General features: G+C 46.2%; 1 protein-coding gene across 3 annotated transcripts in view; it reads left to right on the top strand.

The window, feature by feature from the left end:
• The window catches only part of LOC140199356 (neuropilin-2-like), a 102,537-nt gene that overhangs the window by 8,603 nt on the left and 69,295 nt on the right, over positions 1-24,639 (top strand). For all 3 annotated transcript variants that reach the window (XM_072261287.1, XM_072261289.1, XM_072261288.1), the window contains exons 2-3: positions 15,377-15,557; positions 23,941-24,122. In XM_072261287.1, coding sequence (XP_072117388.1) covers positions 15,377-15,557; positions 23,941-24,122 — 363 coding nt within the window. The remainder of the gene's footprint in view (positions 1-15,376; positions 15,558-23,940; positions 24,123-24,639) is intronic.

Here is a 24,639-nt window from a genome sequence, read left to right as displayed (position 1 = left end):
GCCGGCTGGATTTGAACTCGGGACCTCTCGCCCCGAGGTCCAGCACTGATGCCACTACACCACCAGCTGGCGTAGTGACATACCCAGCTTCTAGTTCATCCAGTCTCCACCCCCACACAATTGAGTACACAACAGAGGTAACTTCATCTCTTAAACTAACTGAAATTTACAGCAACATCCCAAATCACCATGACCCTATAACTAGATCTAATGGATTTTGTCCAGGGCCAGCGTACCCAGGAGATTTTCCCAGTTACATTGTGAGACCTGTTATGTCTAGTTAAGAGAGCAGATGGTTGCTCTGGTTAATATCTTGTCTGCCCGCTGCAAGTACCAAACACAGTAGTCTCCAGCGTGGGATTTGAATCCACAACCTTCCTGACTCGGGTGCTGTTGCTGAGCCACAGCTGACACTGCCTCTGAGGCGTTCCCATTTGGAAACCCACTGAAGAGTGCAGAGAATCTCCTTTGGGCCAGCTGAGTGATGTGTCAGGAGCCTCTCTGAGCTTCCAAATCCCAAAATGGGATTTTCCTTAAAAATTTGAAAACGACACCACAGCTGAGAAGCCCGAGGCCTTCTTTCTAATTGATTCATTCATTTTACAGGATCTGGACAACACTGGCTAGGTCAATTTCTATTGCCCATCCCTACATTCCCCTGGAACTGAAAATCCTCCTCTGCCATTTCAGAGCCAAACACGTGGTTGTGGGCCAAGACTTACCTTCCGCTCGATTATATTAGCAATATATGTGGGTCATTTACAACAATCCAGTAGTTTTCAAGTCATCAGTACTAATTGGTTGTAGCAATATTCCAGATTATTAATTAAATTCAAATTCTGTGGTGGGATTTGAAGTCAGGTTTTTACATTGTTATTCACACTTCAAGTGATTTCCTGGTTGTATCTCTGTCATATCCCTCCTGCAGGCCTTTGCTGTCCGCCTTGCTCTGTGGCCATCCAGTTATTTATCACCTTCCTAGCTATCTTACTTCTGTGATTTCCTAGAAACCTTCCCTCCCACCCTCCCACTTCCAGTAGGAGGATGTGAGGTTGAGAGATAGAGAGAGAGGGGGGCGGCTCAGAGTGCCTGAGAGCCTTGGCCTGCGAGAGAGAGAAGACTGGACTGAGCTGAGAACTGGATGCTGGTGGAAGGCCAAAGTGAGTCCGCAGAGCTGAGAGCAGACTTGAACTGGCAAGAAATCAAATGCTTCTACCTTCCTAGGGAAAAAAAACATACTTCATTTTAACAGCTGCTGCAGTCTGTCTGCGGCAAATGTGAGCTCCGTTCGGATTCAGACTGGGGGAACTGCTTCAAAGCGTTCACTCACAGACTGCCAGCTTGACTGCCCCTTGCTCCCATCTGGGAGTCCCTGTGTGTGTGTGACACAGCGCTGGGATTGCCCTTCATTTGCGGCACTCACTGATGCAGGCTCGGTCATCTACCTGCATTGGAGTAGTTTTTCGCCTTTTAGCCAAGGGGTTTCCCTTGCTGTATTTTAACTTCTCCTTGGATGTCGTGACTGCAGGATGAAGGGAGAGTGCAGTGTGCTAGGGCAGGTGGGTTTTGAGGTGTGTCTGGACAATGGGCTCCAGGAAGCATGGGTCAGGTAGAACCCAGATGGGCCAAGTGGCATTCATCTATCAACACACACACAAGGTGCTGGAGGAACTCAGCAGGCCAGGCAGCATCTATGGAAAAGAATACAGTCGACGTTTTGCACCGAGACTCTTGGATCTCGGCCCGAAACATCGACTGTTTACTCTTTTCCATAGATGCTGCCGGGCCTGCTGAGTTCTTCTGGCATTTTGTGTGTGTTGCTTGGATTTCCAGCATCTGCAGATTTTCTCTTGTTTGTGATTGGCATTCTCCTATCCCTTATTTTCAAGTATGTATTATCTATCAAAGTTATAGAGGTCCTTTGGCCTATTGTTGCCAGAGTGATTCTTTTGAAAGAGCCTCAGTCCCAGTCTTTACCCATTACTTTTCTCTTTCACTACAATTTATCCAATTTCCCTTCTGCTGCACAATTATTGTTCCCACATCTCCTGTCATTCCTTCAGTGAATTGTTGGAAAACGCTGGTGCACATTTGTTCAACTCTAACGCTTTAAATTGTGATTTCTTTGTGTTTTTTTTTTGGTGCATTCTTTCCGAAATGTTTCCACATTCCCAAAGCAACAGTCTTTTCCTGAGCTTAATGAATCTTACAGGGCAAGGGAAGGTCTTGCTGGCTGAACAAGCTCCTTTCCAACCTCGCCTGCCTCATTTGCCCGTGCTATTTGCTTCAACTCCTCTCAGCGTGTCACCGAACGATCGCCAGTATTTCCCAGTTCTTCTTGGTTGGTTTATAAACAAATAAAAACCAGGACGGGGCTGCCCTTTCCTTCCTAAAAAGCACAAATAAAAAAGGGCGGCACTTTTGCGTAGCGCCAGCGAGCAGTGTTTGGGGTTTATTCCTGCCGCTGTCTATATGTTCTACCCTTGGCTATGTAGATTTCCTCCAGGTGTTCCAGTTTCCTCCCACCACCCACAGACGTCCGTGTTAGGGTCAGTGAGTTGTGGGCATGGTACATTAGTGCTGGAAGCATGGCAACACTTGTGGGCTGGCCAGCACAACCCTCTCTGGTTTGATTTGATGCAAATGACACATTTCACTGTGTGCCGTGATGTGCATGTGACAAGTAAAGCTACTGTTTCTCCTGGTGATCTTTAAGCAAATAAGAATCCGGTGCCAGGCAATTTAACTGGTCATTATTATTTGCCAGTTTCTGTTGTCTTTACTTTCTTGCCCAACGTTTGCACCAGTCTTTCAGCCACCCTGCCTCTGGTTCGGGAGTTTCTCCCCCTACACCCCTCCACTTGCCCTCTCTCTTACCAAGCCTCGTTCCTCAAGAAGACTGTTACCCAGGGCCAGCTCCTTTCAGCAACAATGCATGATGCGCTTCTGTTCAGGAGCAGGAGAGAGAGGATGCCACAAGCCATTTGAAACCCTTTATACATCTCCGTCCTGAGTTCCGGAAACGGCTGAGCAGCAGGCGCGTTGTGTACATTTATTACAGTGAACTCCTGGGGAGCGAATAATATAGCCAGGGTGACTTTTGTTGGTTTGGAGGAAACTTAAGCTCTGCACGTGGTGGGGGGGACAGGGGAACAGGGCTTCTGTGAGAAAACACGGCTGCGAGGGAGATACTGCGCCAAAACAAGCCCTTCAGCCTGCTGACTCCGTGCCAGTCATCAACCACCGACTTGTACCAGTCCCGTTTCTTATTCTCCCCACTCACCAGTGCTCAATCAACTGACCAACCCACATGCCCTTGGGACTGTGGGAGGAAAGCAGAGCCCCCAGAGGAAACCCACGTGGTCACAAGGAGAACATGCAAACTCCACATAGACAGCACCCGAGGTCAGGATTGAGTCCAGGTCACCAGGGCCGAGGGATAGCAGCACTGTTGGATGCTCTGACCACATTCCGGGTACTTTGAGGAGACCAGAGTGGTACACGGTCATTCTCAGTGACTTGGGAACTAGTGGTTGCCTTGAGAACTTTTGATGCAGTACATAGGGTGAAACATTTAGACCAGCAGGGCCATCGATATACCAGAGGGAACAGATCCAAGGGAAAAGGAAGAGTAAGCTGAGGAAACTCAAGTCTAGATGAAGGATCTCAGCTGGAAATGTTGAGGATCCAAACTCCGGACTCGCCGATGCCGGAACCCTGAACCCTAGGCCTTGAACCATGGTCTCGCTGACCCATGTATGGGGTCACCAGCCCTCATGCCTCCTGCCTGCACAGAACTTCAATCCTGGAACCTGCTGTCAACTTCCTGACCTGGTGGTGTCGGAGGGCACCAGCCTTCGTCCTCGCTGGTCTGCCAACCTCATATCCAAACATGGAGCTCCTCTGTCACAAGTTCACATTGCCGGCTTTCAAGTGCGGAGCTGAGGCCTAGACTCCGGCCTGCCCTCCGATTTCCCCATATCCCTATCCCTAAACGATAACCTGACCCATAACTCCCCTCTCTGGCCCCTAAACCCCAAAGTTATCTGGCTCCTGCTAAAACCCAGCGCAGGGCCACAGGGTCAGGTAGTTTCCTTTGGCTCTGACGCCCTGCAGGCACACAGGGCTCTCCCACCATGCTCTGGCAGAAAAGGCGACAGAGGTCCCTGGGCTCTGGGCTGCTGAAATCTGTGCTGTAACTGAATTATGAGCAGTAGCTCCGGTACCTGGCCTGCAGAACGCTTCCTTTAAGGAATTTCCAAACAGATGGAATTTCCAGATGTTCTGACCGTGTGGTCACATGACTCCAGTGGGCCGGCTCGGCAATACTTCAGCAAAAATTATTTACGATCATCATTTTGATGAATCTTAAATCCAGCCCAACAATTTTGTTTGCAACATCCATTTGTAAAGCATCGTAAATCATCCTTAATGAGGTGCTACCTTTCTTTTTCATTCATCCATGGACACAGTTCTGAGGAAGACCGGCTCCTGTTCTTTGTTGTAAATATGGAAACTCATGCAGTCTAATTAGAAATTGAGAAAGCAAACTGAAGGGACTTGTATTTATCTGGTCGGGTGGGATCCTAAAGACCTCACAACTCCCTAAGTGTGTCTCCAGTGTGGTCAGAGTCACAGGGTGCTTTCCACTTGCTATGAGCCATTTATTTATTTGCTAATTTAGAGGAACAGGCCCTTTCGGCCTAACGAGCCACTTCACCCAGCAACCCACCTACTTAACCCTCGCCTAATCACAGGACGGCTTATCATTAGCCTATCAACCGGTACGTCTTTGGACTGTGGGAGGAAACCCACACGATCACGGGGACAATACGCTGGTGCCAGAGTTGAATTCCGAACTCCGAACGTTACTGTAGCACTGAGGAGTGGGAAGGATTCCTTAATCTGAGGACCAGATGGGAGGCTGATATGGGCAGGAATATTTGAGGCGTGGGATTGACCTCATGGAGCGGGTTGAGAGGGATTGTACCTATGGTAGGGTGGGAACTAATCCTCTAATGGAGTCATGTGAAAGTCAAAGTAAATTTATTATCGAAGTGTATATATGTCACCATGTATGTCAATTTGAGATTCATTTTATTACAGGCATTTACAGGAAAATAAAGAAATAGAATAGAATTTATGAAAATCTTGACATAAGCTGACAAACAATGTACAAAAGAAGACAAATCATGCAAATTTTAAAAAATACACGCAAATCACACAAACACATGAGAACATGAATTGTAAAGTCATTGAAACTGAGTCTGCAGGTTGGGGAATCCGTTCCGTGCTGGGGCGAGTGAAGTTATTCACACTGGTGTAGGAGACGTTTAGGATGGTTGTGGGGTAGTAACTGCTCCTGAACCCGGTGGTGTGGGACCTAAGGCATCTGTACCTCCTGCCCGATGGTAGTAGTGGAAGAGAGCATGGTCTGGAAGGTTGGGGTCCTTGAGAATGGATGCTGCTTTCTTGTGGTAGAGCTCCTTGTAAACGTGCTCAGCGGTGGGGAGGTCTTTTCCTGTGATGGACTGGGCAGTATCCACCGCTTTCTGTAGACTTTTCTATTCCTGGCCATTGGTGTTTTTATATTGAAATAGGCCCTTCGGCCCATTTGGACTTCAAGCACCCATTTATTCCATCTTTTTTTCCACATATTCCCATAAAGTCCATCCAGATTCCACCCATGTTAGGAGCAATTTTCAGTGGCCAAACAAACTATAAAACCTCGTGCCCGCGGGCTGTGGGGGAAAGCAGGAGCACGCAGGGAAACCGTGTTGGCCACAGAGAGAACGTGCAGACTCCACACTGAGATCGGGGTTGAAGCCAGACCGGACCTGTGAGGCAGCTGCCCTGATAGCTGCACCATTGTGCTGACTCAATACTTCGCATAGTTTGGTGATTTGAATATTTGTTCCAGGGAAAGGTGGGTCAACGCTGAAGAAGCAAGAAGGGGTTCAACAAATCCCAAGAAGTGATGCTCTCTCTCTCTCTCTCTCTCTTCCCCCTCTCCTCACCTCCTCTCCCCTCCCCTCCCCTCCTCTCCTCTCCTCTCCTCTCCTCTCCCCTCCCCTCCCCTCCCCTCCCCTCCCCTCCCCTCCCCTCTCCCCTCCTCTCCCCTCCCCTCTCCTCCTCCCTCCCCTCTCCTCCCCTCCCCTCCCCTCCTCTCCTCCTCTCCCCTTCCCTCCACTCCCCTCCCCTCTCCTCCCCTTCCCTCTCCTCTCCTCCCCTCCCCCCTCTGTCTTTCTCCCTCTCTCTCTCTCCCTCCCCCCGCTCCTCTCCCTCTCTCTCACACACGCACACACTCTCTCTCTCCCTCTCTTCCCCTATCTGTCTTCTCCCCTCTCTCTCTCTTCACTCTCTCTTTCCTCTCTGCCCCCTCTCTCTTTCTTCACTCTCTCTTCTTTCTTTCCCTCTCTTTTCTCTATTTACCTCTCTCTCTCTCTCTCTCTCTCCCTTGCCTGAACTTTACCCACTCTGCAAACTGCAGTAAGCTAATCTCGACATCAGGAAGGACAGGAGGCCTTTCTGTCTTTAAAGGACGCTGTTTAGCACATAAATGCTTCCTGTCATCGCCAGGCTCCCTTATCCACGAAGCTGATGCTGAGATATGCTGGTTTGCATTCATCTGGGATACGCACAGTTATCAGCATCATAAATAAAACGCTATCACATTGATCCAAGATATTCAGGAAACAATGCACCTTTGAAAAGGTCTTTCTTAAAATCTTTTTTTTGTTGGCTTGCTTCTCTGGTGGCTTTTCCCCACTCTTGCGATAAGGGATACAGTATTTGCATTTTTTTCACACTCGATGCCAGCATCCAAGACTTCCAAGTAGTACGTGGTGCTGGCTGAAAAGTCTGCTCGAACGTGAATGAGATCATCCGCTTGGCATTGTACACCTTTTGCTTTAGTGCAGAGAGATGCAGGGTTCAAGCTAGTCACTTGAACCTCAGTTGTGAAACCAGGAGTGGCGTGCGTGCAGTGCAGACTTGCTGCGTTCCAGGGTAGATTTTTTGAAGCCCCCTTTACAAAATATTCAAGCATTCTGAAGAATATAGTCATCCGTCAATCAAACTGGTTTGGTCACTTTCCTTGTGGTTGTAACTGCTTAATCAAACTGGTTGGTGGTAGTAATGGGCATTCCCAGACCCTTCCAGTGTGACCAGATGAGGAGGTTTCACTCCTGCCCCCCCCCACTTAATCAAGTAATAAAACACATTTACATTGCACTTATTGGAATTAAGATTTAAGATAAGATAAAAATTAGCTTTGTTTGTCACGTACATCGAAACATACAGTGAAAGGCTGTTTGTGTCAAATCGAATCAGCAAACATTGTGCTGGAGGACATCTCACAAGTGTTGCCAACATAGCACGATGACAACTTGCTAACCCTAACCGTATGTCTTTGGACTGTGGGAGGGAACCAGAGCAGAAACATTGAAACATAGAAAGCCTACAGCACAATACAGGCCCTTTGGCCGGCAGAGCTGTGCCGAACATGTCCTTATCTTAGAAATTACCTAGGGTTACCCATAGCCCTCTATTTTTCTAAGCTTCATGTACCTGTCCAGGAGTCTCTTAAAAGACCCTATTGTATCCGCCTCCACCACCGTCGCTGGCAGCCCATTCCACGCACTCACCACTCCCTGCGTAAAAAAACTTACCCCTGACATCTTCTCTGTACCTGCTTCCAAGCACCTAAAACTGTGCCCTCTCACGCTAGCCATTTCAGCCCTGGGAAAAAGCCTCTGACTATTCGCATGATCAATGCCTCTCATCATCTTATACACCTCTATCAGGTCACCTCTCATCCTCCGTTGCACAACCTGTTATCATAAGGCATGCTCCCCAATCCAGGCAACGTCCTTGTAAATCTCCTGTGCAGCCTTTCTATGGTTTCCACATCCTTCCTGTAGTGAGGCGACCAGAACTGAGCACAGTACTCCAAGTGGGGTCAGACCAGGGTCCTATATAGCTGCAACATTACCTCTCGGCTCCTAAACTCAATCCCATGATTGATGAAGGCTAATGCACCATATGCTTTCTTAAGCACAGAGTCAAAGCCAGAGGAAATCGATGCAGTTACAGGGAGGAGGTGCAAATTCCTTCCAGACAGGAGCAGGAATTGAACTCCATTTGTTGATCGCTGGCGTTGTCATAGTGTTACGTTACGCTACCATGCCATCCACCCTCCCCTCATAGCACACAGAACTTCCCAAATTGTTTCACCCCTGTGAAGTGTGGAGATGGGATACAGACGTCTGATTTGTTTCTGCATCAGAAAATCCTCTACAGTTGGTAATTTTGGTTGTGGGATCCAGGATTGAGGAGGGAAGCCTAAAGACAAAGCCTGCAGATATTGGAAATCTGAAATAAAAATCAAAAGTGCTAGAAATACTCAAAAGAGCAGGTATTGCCTGTGAATAAATAAACCATTTCTCCATTGAAAGTCTATTGCCCTGAAACATTACCCTAGTTCCTTCTCCACACGTACCACCTGATCTGCTGAGTGTGTCCATCGTTTTCTGTTTCCACACTGGACAGAGTTCTCCTACACAGCTGCACGGCATCTTTGGTGTCCAATTTAGAGGAGTTCTGCTCCACATCTACAGTGGGATCTTCGGTGTCTCACTTAGATGAGTTCTCCTACACAGCTACAACAGCACCTTTGGTGTCCAATTTAGATGAGTTCTCCTCCACAGCTACAGTGGGATCTTTGGTGTCTAATTTACACAGCTAGAATTCTGATCTTTGGTGTCCGGTTTAGAAGACAGGTTGGCATAGGCTGATACAGGGTTTCCCAACCTGGGCTCCATGGACCCTTTGCTTAATGGTGTTGGTGCACAGCATAAAAAAAGGTTGGGAACCCCTGGGCTAATATTTCAGGTGAAAGGCACTCTTGTGTGTCAGCTTGAATCGCACCCTTGGGTGACTGGAATGCAACTGAACCCACTACCTTCAAATTTAGTTTGAGAAATCTGCTGAGCCAAACGTGGTCCAAAGCAAGTATCAGAGGTAAAGAGCCCACGAGGTTAGGGGACTAACGACAGCTGAGAGATGGGGGATACTCACCACAACCCTTCCATGGTTGCTTATCCCATTATCATTGATTACCAAGGATCCTTCCTCACTGACTCCAGAGTGCTGTGCACAAACAGGCCCTTTGGCCCATTGAGACCATGCCAGTAATCAACAACACATTTACACTAATCTGATATCACAACTCCCTCTCACACAGACATCAGGGGCCATTTACAGTGATAAGTTAACCCACCAATCTCCACAAGTTTGGCACGTGGGAGGAGACTAGAGCACCCAGAGAGAACTCGGGTACTCTGATCATGGGGAGGACATTCAGACTGCACCCAGATAGCACTGGAGGTCGGGACTGAATCCGTGTTGGTGGAGTGGTGAGGCTGTTGTTCAGTGACCTGTACCACCGGGCTGCCCTCTGACCTCAGCGTCAGTGTCAGTCATCTGACAAGATGGCAAGACTACCCAGCGTCAACCCTGTTGAGACAGTCACTTTATTGCATTGCTCTAGATGGTGACCTAATGCCTTTAAAGCAGCGGTCCCCAACCACCGGGCCGCAGGGCATGTGCTACCAGGCCGCGAGGAAACAATACGAGTCAACTTCACCTTTCCTCATTCCCTGTCACGCACTGTTGAACTTGAACATAGGGTTGACAACTGTCCCGTATTAGCCGGGACATCCCGTATATTGGGTTAAATTGGTTTGTCCCATACGGGACCGCTCTTGTCCCGTATTTCCCCTGCTAAGGTAGAGCGTTCCTATTAAACCGTTCGTGCCGAAATGGCGTGACGTGAAGAAGCAATTACCATTAATTTATGTGGGAAAATTTTTGAGCGCTCCCAGACCCAGAAAATAACCTACCAAATCATACCAAATAACACATAAAACCAAAAATAACACTAAAATATAGTGAAAGCAGGAATGATATGATAAATACACAACCTATATAAAGTAGAAATAATCTATGTACAGTATAGTCAGAAAGATGATGGCAAAACCGATTTGTGGAAAAAAATCGGCACGTACGCATATGCGCACACAGGTGCCCGCGCAAGGCTTCATGGTCATGGTAGTCTTTCCTGGGGTGAAGTGTCCCAGGATTTGACTGCTACTTTTGTCCCTTATTTGGGAGTGAGGAAGTTGGCAACCCTAACTGTAAAAGACATGTTGAGGTGAGTTTAACCCGACTTGAACACCCACCACCCCCCCCCCCAGCCGGTCCGCAAGAATATTGTCAATATTAAACCGGTCTGCAGTGCGAAAAAGGTTGGGGACCTCTGCTTTAAAGCACCCAGGGAGCTTCAGAAGAATGATGAAATGGTCACTCTCATGTCCTCTCTCCACAGATGCTTCCTGACCAGCTGAGTCCTTTAGCATTCTCTGTCTTTAATTCAGGTTTCCAGCATCTTCACTCTGGGTTTTGCTTTCATGTAAGTCAATATGAAGGCAAAAGAGAGGGTGTAAAAACAATGGAAGCAGTTGACTGGACATTGACATTGTCATATTGGAGAGGATGTCACATTATCGCTTCCCTCCCGTGTTTAAGCAAGACATGGTGCCTTGTAAGGGAGATGTTACCAAGACAACCGTGCCGTTTAAGGAACACCAGGAGTGTGACCTTTATGCAGGCTGCAGCAGGGCTGCTAATGAATAATAAAGTGTTAACATTGACACAGGCAGAGACCCACACTGAAAGGATTAGCATTTACAGAGGTGAACACGGGGGCCCTTTCAGCATGGACTGTACTGAAAAGAAAATCTTCCATTCCTGAGAAAACTTCACTAGAAATATTTAGTCTCGCCCTTTCGCTGAACAGGGAGCTTTTTTAAAATTTCCAATATACTTTTATTGTCCCTTAGCTGCAGAAGAGTGTGACCCTCCATGCTCTTCACTCACCCCAGCTCTGAACTGATCCTGCAAACTATGGACTCACTTTCAAAGTCTCAACAGCTCATGCTCTCAGTATTTACTTATTTTTGTATTTGCACAGTTTGTCTTTTGCTTATTGGTTGTTTGTCAGCCTTTGCTTCTGTGTAGTTTTTCATTGATTCTATTGTAAATTCCTGCAAGAAAATGAACCCCAGGGTAGTATATAGTGATATATACGTATTTGATAACAGATTTGCTTTGAACTTTGAACTATTCACCCCTGCATAGCCATTCATAGCTCTTCTGCAGATTCCTCTGTGTCGACAGTTACTTATTGTGACCCCTGTAGGATATTATTATTGTGTTGGCTCCCTCTGCGGCTCCAGTCTTTCACCAGCTCTCCCTGTGGAAACAAACTCCACAGCATTACGAGGCGTTATTTGTCAGTCACGACCATGCGGTTCTCAGGGGCTGCTTCCTCTCGTTCACCTGCCCTTGACCCTTCACCCTTATTGACTTCTTTAATAAGCCTTTGACTTGTATCGCACCCATAATGACCTCAGCAAGTCTCAAAGTGTTTCACAGCAAGCCTTGAGCTGCTGTCATAGTGTAATATGTCAGAAAAGTTCCCTCAGAACTGCAAACAAAATTTTGTAGCCAAATCTATGGAGGAGGCTTTAATAGTTTCTGTTTTTTTGTTATTTCATAAATGGACTTTATTCATAAAAATATATATACACTACACACGGTTCTCTTTATGTTCAAGGATCAGCTTTATTCAGCACATACGTTTACATGTATTAGGAATTTGCTGTGGTGTGCTGCTCAGGGTGAAGCATCAAACAAAAAACACAACATTCAACAATTATAAAGAATAAAGAAATATGTAAAAATAAAGTTAGAGGTTAATGTACCAAAATGGAATAAAGTGTGCATAGGTACATAAATACCAGCATGTATTTACAATATAAACAGCATTATAAAAAAACGGTTTAAAGTGTTTAGAGTGCAGTAGCGACCAGGGTAATAGATAGACGGGGTGGCGGTGGGGGTGGGTTGACTAGAATGATTGATCAGATGAACTGCCTGGGGGAAGAAACTTGAAGTTTTTTCTTTTATTTGCCATTTATAGTGTCGTCCGGTCTGTTTATTCCTGGCATTATTGGATCTATATATTTACAGTATTCGGGCTTGCAGTGTGCAAACCACATTTATGTGACCTTTTCAAACAGTACACGCTTAGAATGTTTGAGAGGCTCCTTCACAAGACCCAACTCCGCAGTGCCTCCTGGTGGCAAGATCTGCGACTGCGACCTTTATGCACTTTGAGGCGAATGTTTGCTGCTTTCCGGGTGGCCTGTTACTCTCTCTGCTAACTGGCTCATGGGATGTGGGACAGCAGGTAATGATGATAATGAATCAACCTTTATCTAACGGTGTAGCAAGCCCGATGGGTTGAATGGCCGAAATCTGCTCCGGTGGTCTTATCGATACAAGTGCGCAGTGCACCAGCTTGAAGCCACAACTTGCATGAGGCAGTACATGGTTGAAACCAACTCTTGCATTGTTGGGAAGGATTTCAGCCTTCCCATTCTGTGGCAGAGAAACTCCTCTCCGCACTCATCCACTCCTTGCCACACCACTCCAAACCCCCACCATAAAATTGGCTTTAACACCTTTCCCTTTGATGGTATTTGTAACAACAACAGTTGCTAGAGCTCAGATGCTATTGCGCCATTTCTGTCTCGAATAGAGAAGGTGCAGGAGAGACTCAACAGGTCTCACAGCATCTGTGGAAAGGGAGACGGTTAACATCTGAGGTCCAGAAATTTTCATCTGATCCCAGACCTGAACCATTAACGGTTTCTCCTTTGACAGATGATGTCAGTCCTGCTGAGGTTTTTCCAGCATTTTCTGTTTTCTTGTACTTTCATTGTCTGTGGTTTTGTGCTTCATTTGCATTGCATTTTCTTCAAGCTCCCCTTTCCCACTCTCCCGTTGGCCTGTCTGTTATGGGCCGTCTCCACTGCTTTAGGGAGGGCAAGTGCAGGCTGGGAGACCAACACCTCATCTACATCTGGGTGCACTGAAACTCAGTGTCATGAGCAATGAGCTTTCTAATTTCAGGTAACCCACCTTCTCCCACCACCACCACCGTGTCCCTTTCCCAATCCCATTAGTCCATCCAAGTTCTCTCTCCTTTCCTTCACCTTCTCCATCCCTCGTGACCAAGACTCGTTAACCATCCTTCCGTGGTTCCTTTTGCCTATCTCCCACATGCCTATCCAATTCTGTTTGTTCTCCCTTGGTTCACCTCTCCCATACCCTCCACCACTCAGTCCCAATGGCCTGTCACCCTCCCTTATCAGATTCCACTTATTGCCTAGCAACCTCCGTCTCAGCGCTCTCCCCTCCCCTTCCCCATCACCAGCCCCACCCTACTCACCCAGTCCAAAGCGCTCCCCACTATTGAGTACTTTTACATGGAGTGCTGCCACAAGAAAGCAGTATTCATAATCAATGTCCCCACCATGTAGACCAATCTCCCCTACTCCTCAGTCCAAATACCCCACTATGCTACTAGGTGTTGGACTTCCTAACAACAGAGAATACACAACCGCTCCTCCCTCCCCATCATCCTCTGCACGGGATGTGTGCTGAGCCCATTGCTGTGCTCTCTGCTCGGCCAAACACCCAAGTTCGCCAATGACATGACAGCTGGGGGTTGGGGGGAGCTCATCTCCAACAACGATGAGATGGCCTTTAGAGAAGAGATGCAAGACCTTGAGGGTTGGTGACAAGCTAATAATCTCTTCCTGATTATCCACAATACAAAGGAGATGGTAATCAACTTCAGGAGAACTCTCACCGCTCTCACCCCCCTTTGCATTGGTGGCACGAGCAGGTTCAGTCTCTTGGAATGTACATTTGGCACATCCCAGAACACGTCCTACTCATCAACACCTCTACTTTCTGAGGAGGCTGAAGAGAGCTGGACTAGGCACATTGATACTCAAGTCCTTCTGCAGATGCACGGCACAGAGCTGCTATGTCACTGCACGGTACGGAAACTGCACTGTGGCAGAGAGGAAGACTCTACAATGGGTAGTCAAAACTGCTCAACGCACCACCAGTACCAGCCTACCTACCATCAAGGAAACGTGCCAGTAACTTCATAAAGAATCCCACCCACCCTGCTGCCGGTCTGTTTGTCCCAATCCCATCGGGGGGAGGCTATGTAGAATCCAGGCCTGGACCACCAGACTCAAAAACGGTTACTTTTCCCAAGCAGTAAGGCTGATTCAAACCTCCACCCACTAACCCACCCCTCCACACCCACCACCACTATTTTATCATTTCTTGTCAGTCACCTTATGTACAGACTGGTGCCATTGTGTACATATAATCAATCGATGTATATGAGTTATCTGATGTATTCATATTTATTGTGTTATTTATCTTATTGTGTGTTTTTTTGTACTATTTTTGTTCTGCATCGGATTCGGAGTAACAATTATTTTATTCGCTTTTACATTTGTGTACGGGAAATGACATGAAACAATCTTGAATCTTGAATCTTGAATTATGAATCTTCTCACTACTTCCATTGGGCAGGAAGTACAGGAGCCTTAGGTCCCACACCACCAGGTTCAGGAACAGTTACTACCCTACAAATATCAAACTCCTGAACCAGCATGGATAACTTCACTCACCTCAACACTGAACTGATTCCACAACCTACAGAGTCACTTTCAAGGACTGAACAAATTAATGTCTTCAGTATTATTTCTAAATTTTAATTTGCACAATTTGTCTTCTTTTGCATATCGGTTGTTTGTCCATTTTTGTTTATGTATAGATTTTCATAAATTCTATTGTATTTCTTCATTTTCCTGTAAATGCCCACAAGTAAATGAATCTCAGGGTTGTACATGGTGATATCTACGAACTTTGATAATAAATTTACTTTAAGCGTTGACTTTGACCCACTGAGTTCTTCCGGCAGTTTAATTTTTGCTCCAGATTCCAGCTTTTGCCATCTCTTGTGTCTTCTTTCGCAGGGTTTTGGTTTTTTTTTGCATTTACCATAGCAAAATGACCCACATTACTAATAACCTTCCATTAGGAACTCAGCAGGTCAGGCAGCATCTATGGAAGGGAATAAACAGTCGATGTTTTGGGCTGAGACCTTACATTAGAACTCTCGACAAGGGTTATTCCCCTGCATAAATCTGCCTGACCTGCTAAGTCCCTCTACCATTGTGTTGCCCAGGATTTCCAGCATCTGCAGTCTCTCTTGTGTCTAACCTTCCTCTTCCTGGTGCCTGATCCATGGATGTTTCTACTCCTAAGCTAAGGCAACGCCTGTTAGATTGGCAGACAAAAGTAAATGCTCAAAGAGCGGGTTTTAAGATAGAAATGTTTCTCCTGATGATGAGAGTGGTAATTCCAGTTTCTCTTGAAGGAGCCGTGCCTTGCGGGGAGAGTTTGGATGCAAGGGAAGCAGGATACATTACCTCGCCAGGGTACCCTCATGACTACACGCCACACCAGAGGTGTGAATGGGTCATCCGTGCACCCGAGAGCCACCAGAAGATTCTACTGAACTTCAACCCCCACTTTGAACTTGAAAAACATGATTGCAGGTACCAAAGTTAACCGATGTGAATTAATGTCTGTTTGTGAATGTGAATCTGTCTCTCTCCAGATAAAATTGTAGATCTATGCATATATTCTATGTTTATATAACTACGTAGAGCCCAAGGACTGTATTTCCCAAACCCTCAAACATGAAGCATCCATTCCTGCCCCTCTCTCATTAAGTGTCTGTTATGGCCACAACATCATAGTACTAATCTATTCTTTAAGTTCATCAGCCTTGCCCATCATACTTCTAGCATTAAAATTTTACACAATCTCCCCATTTCTCTTTGCTGCTACCTTTTCTTACTGGCCATGACAACTACCTCCCTTCATTTTTTCATGTGGTGCTCTGGCCCTCACACCTTTGCCTCCTGACCAGCACTGGCGAGCCATCCAACCAGGATATTGGTCCTGTTAAGGTACAACATCCTTGTGAATGTTTCCCACAAGAACCACAAAAGGAAGATAACAAAATATCTTTGCTCAGGGAATGTGGCGTTGTGTGGAGCGATTATATACAACTTTCAGACTGGGTTTGAGTGTTTATGTCTGACTTTAGACTTTCCTGATCTGCAAGGAATATTCTAGGTGTGCTTTCACCAACATCACCCAAAGTTTTAATGTGATGTTGTAACACACGGTGGGCATAGGTTACTGGGAAATAGATTCAGCGTACCAACATGAGCTCAATGGGCCAAAGGGCCTCCTTGTATATCATAAGGAAATATGAGAAACCTCAACATAGGGCCAATAAGCAGATAGAAACAGTTGAACTCAATCTCCAAGAGTTACTTATAACCACTCCACACAGTTGTATATAATCATACAATTCCACATTCTCTGAGCCAAGATATTTTGCTGTCTTGATCTTGGGGACCTTCACTCTCAAGAAAGCGTCATGAAATCTAATGCATCTCCTTTGGCTACATACAAAACAGAACGTTGCTCTACCATGAATTAGTAGTGATGAGTGAGTCTGTCTGTGAAGGAAAGGGTATTTGATCTCACTTCGCCCTTAAGCAGATTAAAATTATATTCAGTTTTTCCTAGAACAAGCATTTATATATCAGTAAAGTAGCCATGGTCCCATTAATAACTTTGACAAGATACACAGGAGCATTGAGGACACCCACTCACCTCGCGACCTATGAGGAAAGTCTCCAAAATAGTTCTGAAGCTGACTCTCACTCAAAACAAGACCGATGACTTAAGGCCTTGGGTCTGGTAGGGTTTCTTCAGCAAAGATAGAGGGGCAGGGAGGCAGAGGGACTGAGGGAAGAAATTCCAGCGCTCAGATGATGTAGGAATGTGAAGAGTTCAGGTTAGGAGGAATGGGGGAGAGATGGGTTAAATGTGTGTGCTGCCAGTGTGCTCTGTTGGTAGATTTCTTTCAGTAGAATACAGTGGGCATATCCTCCTTCAGACACACACACACACACACACACACACACACACACACACACACACACACACACGCCCGCGCACAAGCATGCACTGATATATATACACACACAATGACCCACAAACATAGACACACACCCACACAACATAAACACAGATACACACACATACACACACACACACACACACACACACACACACACACACACACAAAGCATGCAGATACATACACACATGCAATGACCCACATACATGGACATATACACACACACACAGAAGCCTGCAGATACATACACACACAATGACCCACACACACACGTACACACTCACATATACACAAAGACACTCACATACACAGACAAACCCACCTACATGCAGATAAATCACACACCTGTCAGGAAGAGCGGAATTAGACTGCTACAACGTTGTGTTTGCTACCCTCTAGTGGCGGAGGTTGAGATGAACACCTCAGGTTCCCTGCAGTCTCAGGACAAGCAACAGTCTGGACTGCCTTTAGCTCCTAGCTTTCTCAGGATAAATGGGAAAAATTTGCATTGATTTGGCACCTGCCACAATGTCACGATGTCTCAAATATCAGCTCAGCTAATCAAATATGTATTGGAGTGTAATTAATGTTGAACTGTAGGACGTGTCAATTTGGAAACAGCCTATTTTCCACACAGTGTTTACAAGCAGATAACCAGCTTTAATGGTGTTGAGGCCTCAGTATTACCTAAGGTGCAGGGGTGAGGGTGGTGGAGAGAAAAATAGTCTTTCTCCTTTTCTTAATAATGCTGCAAAGGTTTTTATGTCTATCTGAGAGGGTGGACGAGGTCTGGTTTTAATATCAAGCGTGAAAGAGCCATAGGGCAACACTCCCTTGTTCCATTCTCCTAGCTCTCGAGGCTTTATCACCCAGATTCCAACAGAATGCTTAGTATTCTTAGCTCAGCAGTAAAGTATTGCTATTCCTGTCAGCTGTGCATATATACCAGGGGAGCAGTCCTTTATGCAAAATAGACTTTTCTTCCACCTACCTTGGACTACATTAGTGTGAGTTCTTCTCCTCCCAGCTTCTGAAATCTCCTGCAAGAATGAAAAGTAGTTACCTACCTTATTTGTCTGCTCATGTGGGAAACAGACTGCCGAGGAAGATCGTACAAGGTGTTTCACACTGAGAAAGCATCTGGGGAAATCCAAAAGCCGGCGGGGGGTGGGAGGTGTAGCTGTAAGGTGGTTAGTTGTGGATCCAGTAGGAAGCGCAAGAGGAGACGCTGAGTGATAATGCATGGAACGCAAGTGATGCAGCTAAAAGAAACAGTGATGATGTGCTGAAGAGGGTGCGGGATAATTATACAGCAGAGAAAGGAACACAGGACATGGTGGCAGAGTCAGATGGTGAGTGGAAGTTCAAGTGGGGCATTAGTATCTCCAGTGGCCTTTGGGGTCAAATCACCCGCTTCGGGGCTGAAAATTCGATAAAAACAGATAAAACAGGAAGTGAGTCAGTCAGCATCTGTCAAGAGAAAAACAGTTAATATTTCTGGTCCAAAACCCTTCTCCAGTTCTGACAAATGGTCTTTGACATCAGTGTTTCTTGTAGCACGGGCATTGCCTGGCCTGCCCAGTGCCTCCAGTATTTTCTGCTTTCGTTTTGGATTTTGGGCATCTGTGATTTTCTTTTTTTGACTTGCACCGTCGGGCCTGAACCTTGTGAGATCTGCCAGCCAGAGAGGATGGGATGTTGCAGGGAGTTTATCACCCTGCTTCCCAGATACTGGGTCAGAGTGAGAGCAAGATGGTCCCTAACCCCCACTGGCTGTTTATGGTCTGCACCTTGATTGCAGAATTGGGCTTCAGCAGCAACAAACAGGCAACGATGATCAGATCACCCACCTGGTGGGTTGGTTACTGTGTGGGGCTGTGATAGCTCTTGTGTCATCAACTTCACCCACATGTGTGAATGCAGTGTTTTGCTGCTTGTTGTTTTGTTGCTTGTGTTGTGTTGGGCATGCTATGCCGACGATCGAATATGCTGCGACACTTGCAGGCTGTCTCCATCTTAATGCAGAAAGCACACTGACACAACCAATTCATCAGATGTTAATTAAGGCCTAGATATTGTCTTGGCTGTTCTTTAATGCACATTCTAATCTTGTCCCCTCTACATGACAGAGCCTGTAGGTCTCTAGATGGGGCAAGTCTAGGGAGGACAAATGTCTGCTAGGACTGGAGAACACAGCTTTCTGATTCAGAAGCACCAGCTCCAGAACTTGAAGCTGAAGATTCTTTGAACTTAGTGTCGAAGTTGACATCAAGGCGCCCTAAGCTGATGCCTGCTCTGGCCACGTGCAACCTGTCCTCCACAGACTTGTCCCACCTGTGTGACAGAGTCTATAGACTCATAGGCCCTGTCATGCAGATGGACAAGATGAGAAGGTGCATTAGAGAACCACCACTTCTGCAAGTGGCACTCCATCCTGACCCGGTAAAATGCCATTGTCCTTCATTGTGGCTGGGTCTCAATAATGGGACTCCCTCCCCAAAGACACTGTGGAAGCATCTTCATCAGGAAGACAGCAGTGGTTCCCGTTGGGAGCTGATCACATTCTGCATCTCATTACAACATGGAACAAAGCCAACTGGACTATGGAACCAATGGTGGCTGCAGGCCTCACCTCCAACTAATTTCCCTGTAACCAATGCTCTCCACATTCATAAAACATAGGAGCAGAATTAGGCCATTCTGCCCATCCAGTCTGCTCTGCCATTTGATCATGGCTGATTTATTATCTCTCTCAACCCCGTTCTCCTGTCTTCTCCCCTTTGACGCCCTTACTAATCAAGAACCTATTAACCTCCACTTTAAATATATCCAATGACCTTGCCTCCACAGCCATCTCTAGCAATGAATTCCACATATTTACCACCCTCTGGTTAAAAAAATCCTCCTCATCTCTGTTCTAAATGGACCAGAGGGCACAGCCTCTACTGTGAGGCTATGACCTCTGGTTCTAGACTCACCCATTATAGAAAACATGTCCACTCTATCTAAGTCTTTCAATATTTGATAGGTTTCAATGAGATCCCCCCCTCCTATTCTTGTAAGTTCTCGCTAGTACAGGCCCAGAGTCATAAGCGCTCCTTATATGTTAACCCTTTCATTCCCGGAAACATTCTCGTGAATCTCCTCTGAACCCTCTCCAATTCTAATACATTCTTTCCTAGATAAGGGCCCAAAACTGCTCATATTGCTCCAAGTGCAGTCTGACCAATGCCTCATAAAGCCTCAGCATTGTCATCTTGAAACGAACACTAGCACTCCGTTTGCCTTCCTTACTGCCAACCCAGCCTGCAAATTAACCTTTAGGAAATCCTCTGCGAGGACTCCTCATGTCCCTTTGCACCACCGAGTTAGAACCATAGAACCATAGAAACCACAGCACAGAAACAGGCCCTTTGGCCCTTCTTGGCTGTGCCGAACCATTTTCTGCCTAGTCCCATTGACCTGCACACGGACCATATCCCTCCATACACCTCCCATCCATGTATCTGTCCAATTTATTCTTAAATGTTAAAAAAAGAACCCGCATTTACCACCTCATCTGGCAGCTCATTCCATACTCCCACCACTCTCTGTGTGAAGAAGCCCCCCCTAATGTTCCCTTTAAACTTTTCCCCCCTCACCCCTAACCCATGTCCTCTGGTTTTTTTCTCCCCTTGCCTCAGTGGAAAAAGCCTGCTTGCATTCACTCTATCTATACCCATCATAATTTTATATACCTCTATCAAATCTCCCCTCATTCTTCTACACTTCAGGGAATAAAGTCCTAACCTATTCAACCCTTCTCTGTAACTGAGTTTCTCAAGTCCCGGCAACATCCTTGTAAACCTTCTCTGCACTCTTTCAACCTTATTTATATCCTTCCTGTAATTTGGTGACCAAAACTGAACACAATACTCCAGATTCGGCCTCACCAATGCCTTATACAACCTCATCATAACATTCCAGCTCTTATACTCAATACTTCGATTAATAAAGGCCAATGTACGAAAAGCTCTCTTTACGACCCTATCTACCTGTGACGACACTTTTAGGGAATTTTGTATCTGTATTCCCAGATCCCTCTGTTCCACTGCACTCCTCAGTGCCTTACCATTAACCCTGTATGTTCTACATTGGTTTGTCCTTCCAACGTGCAATACCTCACACTTTTCAGTATTAAACTCCACCTGCCATTTTTCAGCCCATTTTTCCAGCTGGTCCAAGTCCCTCTGCAGGCTCTGAAAACCTTCCTCACTGTCTACTACACCTCCAATCTTTATATCATCAGCAAACTTGCTGATCCAATTTACCACATTATCATCCAGATCATTGATATAGATGACAAATAACAATGGACCCAGCACTGATCCCTGTGGCACACCACTAGTCACAGGCCTCCACTCAGAGAAGCAATTCTCTACCACCACTCTCTGGCTTCTTCCATCGAGCCAATGTCCAATCCAATTTACCACCTCTCCATGTATACCTAGCGACTGAATTTTCCTAACTAACCTCCCATGCGGGACCTTGTCAAAGGCCTTACTGAAGTCCATGTAGACAATATCCACTGCCTTCTCTTCATCCACTTTCCTGGTAACCTCCTCGAAAAACTCCAACAGATTGGTCAAACATGACCTACCACGCACAAAGCCATGTTGACTCTCCCTAATAAGCCCCTGTCTATCCAAATGCTTGTAGATTCTGTCCCTTAGTACTCCCTCCAATAACTTACATACTACTGACGTTAAACTCACCGGCCTATAATTTCCCGGATTACTTTTCGATCCTTTTTTAAACAACGGAACAACATGAGCCACTCTCCAATCCTCCGGCACTTCCCCCGTAGACAGCGACATTTTAAATATTTCTGCCAGGGCCCCCGCAATTTCAACACTAGTCTCCTTCAAGGTCCGAGGGAACACTCTGTCAGGTCCTGGGGATTTATCCACTTTAATTTTCCTCAAGACAGCAAGCACCTCCTCCTTTTCAATCTGTACAGTGCCATGGTCTCACTACTTGATTCCCTCAATTCCATAGATTTCATGCCAGCTTCCTTAGTAAATACAGACGCAAAAAACCTATTTAAGATCTCCCCCATTTCCTTTGGTTCCGCACAAAGCCGACCACTCTGATCTTCAAGAGGACCAATTTTATCCCTTACAATCCTTTTGCTCTTAATATACTTGTAAAAGCTCTTTGGATTATCCTTCACTTTGACTGCCAAGGCAACCTCATGTCTTCTTTTTGCCCTCCTGATTTCTTTCTTAAGTATTTTCTTGCACTTCTTATACTCCTCAAGCACCTGATTTACCCCCTGTTTCCTATACATTTATACAACTCCCTCTTCTTCTTTATCAGAGTTGCAATATCCCTTGAGAACCAAGGTTCCTTATTCCTATTCAATTTGCCTTTAATCCTGACAGGAACATACAAACTCTGCACTCTCAAAATTTCCCCTTTGAAGGCTTCCCACCTACCAATCACATCTTTGCCAGAGAACAACCTGTCCCAATCCACGCTTTTTTAGATCCTTTCTCATTTCTTCAAATTTGGCCTTCTTCCAGTTCAGAACCTCAACCCTAGGACCAGATCTATCCTTGTCCATGATCAAATTGAAACTAATGGTGTTATGATCACTGGAACCAAAGTGCTCCCCTACACAGACTTCCGTCACTTGCCCTAATTCGTTTCCTAACAGGAGATCCAATGTTGCATCCCCTCTAGTTGGTCCCTCTATATACTGATTTAGAAAACTTTCCTGAACACATTTTACAAACTCTAAACCATCTAGACCCCTAACAGTATGGGAGTCCCAATCAATGTATGGAAAATTAAAATCCCCTACCACCACAACTTTATGTTTCCTGCAGTTGCCTGCTATCTCTCTGCAGATTTGCTCTTCCAAGTCTTGTTGACTATTGGGTGGTCTGTGATACAATCCCACTAACGTGGCCGTACCTTTCCTGTTTCTCAGCTCCCATAAGGACTCAGTAGACAAGCCCTCTAATCTGTCCTGCCTGAGCACTGCTGTAATATTTTCCCTAACAAGCAATGCTACTCCCCCACCTTTCATTCCCCTGCCTCGATCACATCTGAAACATCTGAACCCTGGAATATTAAGCTGCCAGTCCTGCCCCTCCTGTAGCCAAGTTTCACTAATTGCTGTAACGTCATAATTCCACGTGTCAATCCACGCCCTCAACTCATCCGCCTTCCCTGCAATACCCCTAGCATTGAAATATATACACCTCAGAAGATTTTTACCACCACTCACAACCTTTCTATCAGCGGATTTGCTTAAACTTTCAATATCATTTATTTTCACCCCAGCCACACTGTCAGCTCTGGCACTCTGGTTCCCATCCCCCTGCAAATCTAGTTTAAAGCCTCCCCAATAACACTAACTGGATTTGCTCCCTGTTTAGAGCTTTCTTCCCGACAATAACTCCTCACCTCCAGGTTCCCCCTCTCGCCTGTACACTGGAGGCAAGCAACTGCAATCAATTAGCCCGCCGACCCACATGTCTTTGGACGTTGGTGGAATCCAGAGCACCTATACAGTGACCGAACATTCATCCACACAGGCAATGCCCGGGGTTGGGTTTGAACCCACGTAACTGGAGCTCTGGGGCAGCTGCTCTACCAGGTAACTGAAAACAGAGGTAAATGCTGGCTCTGCCAGTGATGCCAAGGAAGGAATTTGTTCAGATGATGTTATTCTCAAATCTGGAGGAGTAAATCCAGTGACCTAGGAGGGAATGTGACTTTAGTTGATAATGTAAAGAGGTCATCCACACTGATGCTGCTCGTTGATGGATGAGGGATTCCACTTTCCTTTGACCTCAGTGCCATCACCCAGAGCCTCCTGGCCAGGACGAGAGTAGACGACCAGTGAGGTGGCTACACTTTCTAACGTCTCGTATTTCCACCTGCCTTAGGTACGACTACATCGAGATCCGGGACGGAGACGGGGAGAATGCGGACCTGCTGGGAAAGCACTGCGGGAACATTGCCCCCACGTCTATCATCTCCTCGGGTTCCGCGCTCTACATCAAGTTCGTGTCGGACTACGCGCACCAGGGGGCAGGATTCTCGTTGCGCTATGAGATCTTCAGGACAGGTTGGCTTCACGTCTCTGCGTTGTGGCTGCGGAGAAGGTGTTTAACCTATTTCTGGGGGCTTCTGATTGTTGCACCAACTCCTAGAGGCACTCCACACAACTTTGGAAAAGTGGGAGGGCTGGAGAGACAGCATACAAATGCAGGATGTACCTCAGGATGGGATCCAAGTGAAAATTAGAGGGAAGTAGTAAAGATAACTCACATTAGCTAACTTATCTGCCTTATCTCAGTCACTGAATGGAGGGAATTTAAGAAGTCGGGAGTTCATTAATGAATACAACTAAGCCCATATGTTCACAGGAGCTCCAAAGTAGGAACAGCAAATTATAGACACAAGATGCTGGAAATCCAAAGCAACACACACATAATGCTGGAGGAATTCAGCAAGTCAGGCAACGTCTATGGAAAATAAGTAGTCAGTATTTTGGGCTGAGATCTTTCATCAGGCTCCTCAAGCCTGCCCTACTATTCAACATCAACATGATTGATCTACCTCAGGCCTCAACTCCCTCGGAT

The sequence above is a fragment of the Mobula birostris genome, chromosome 6 (assembly GCF_030028105.1).
Source record: "Mobula birostris isolate sMobBir1 chromosome 6, sMobBir1.hap1, whole genome shotgun sequence".
NCBI lineage: Eukaryota > Metazoa > Chordata > Chondrichthyes > Myliobatiformes > Myliobatidae > Mobula > Mobula birostris.
This window is presented reverse-complemented; position numbering and strand designations above follow the sequence as displayed.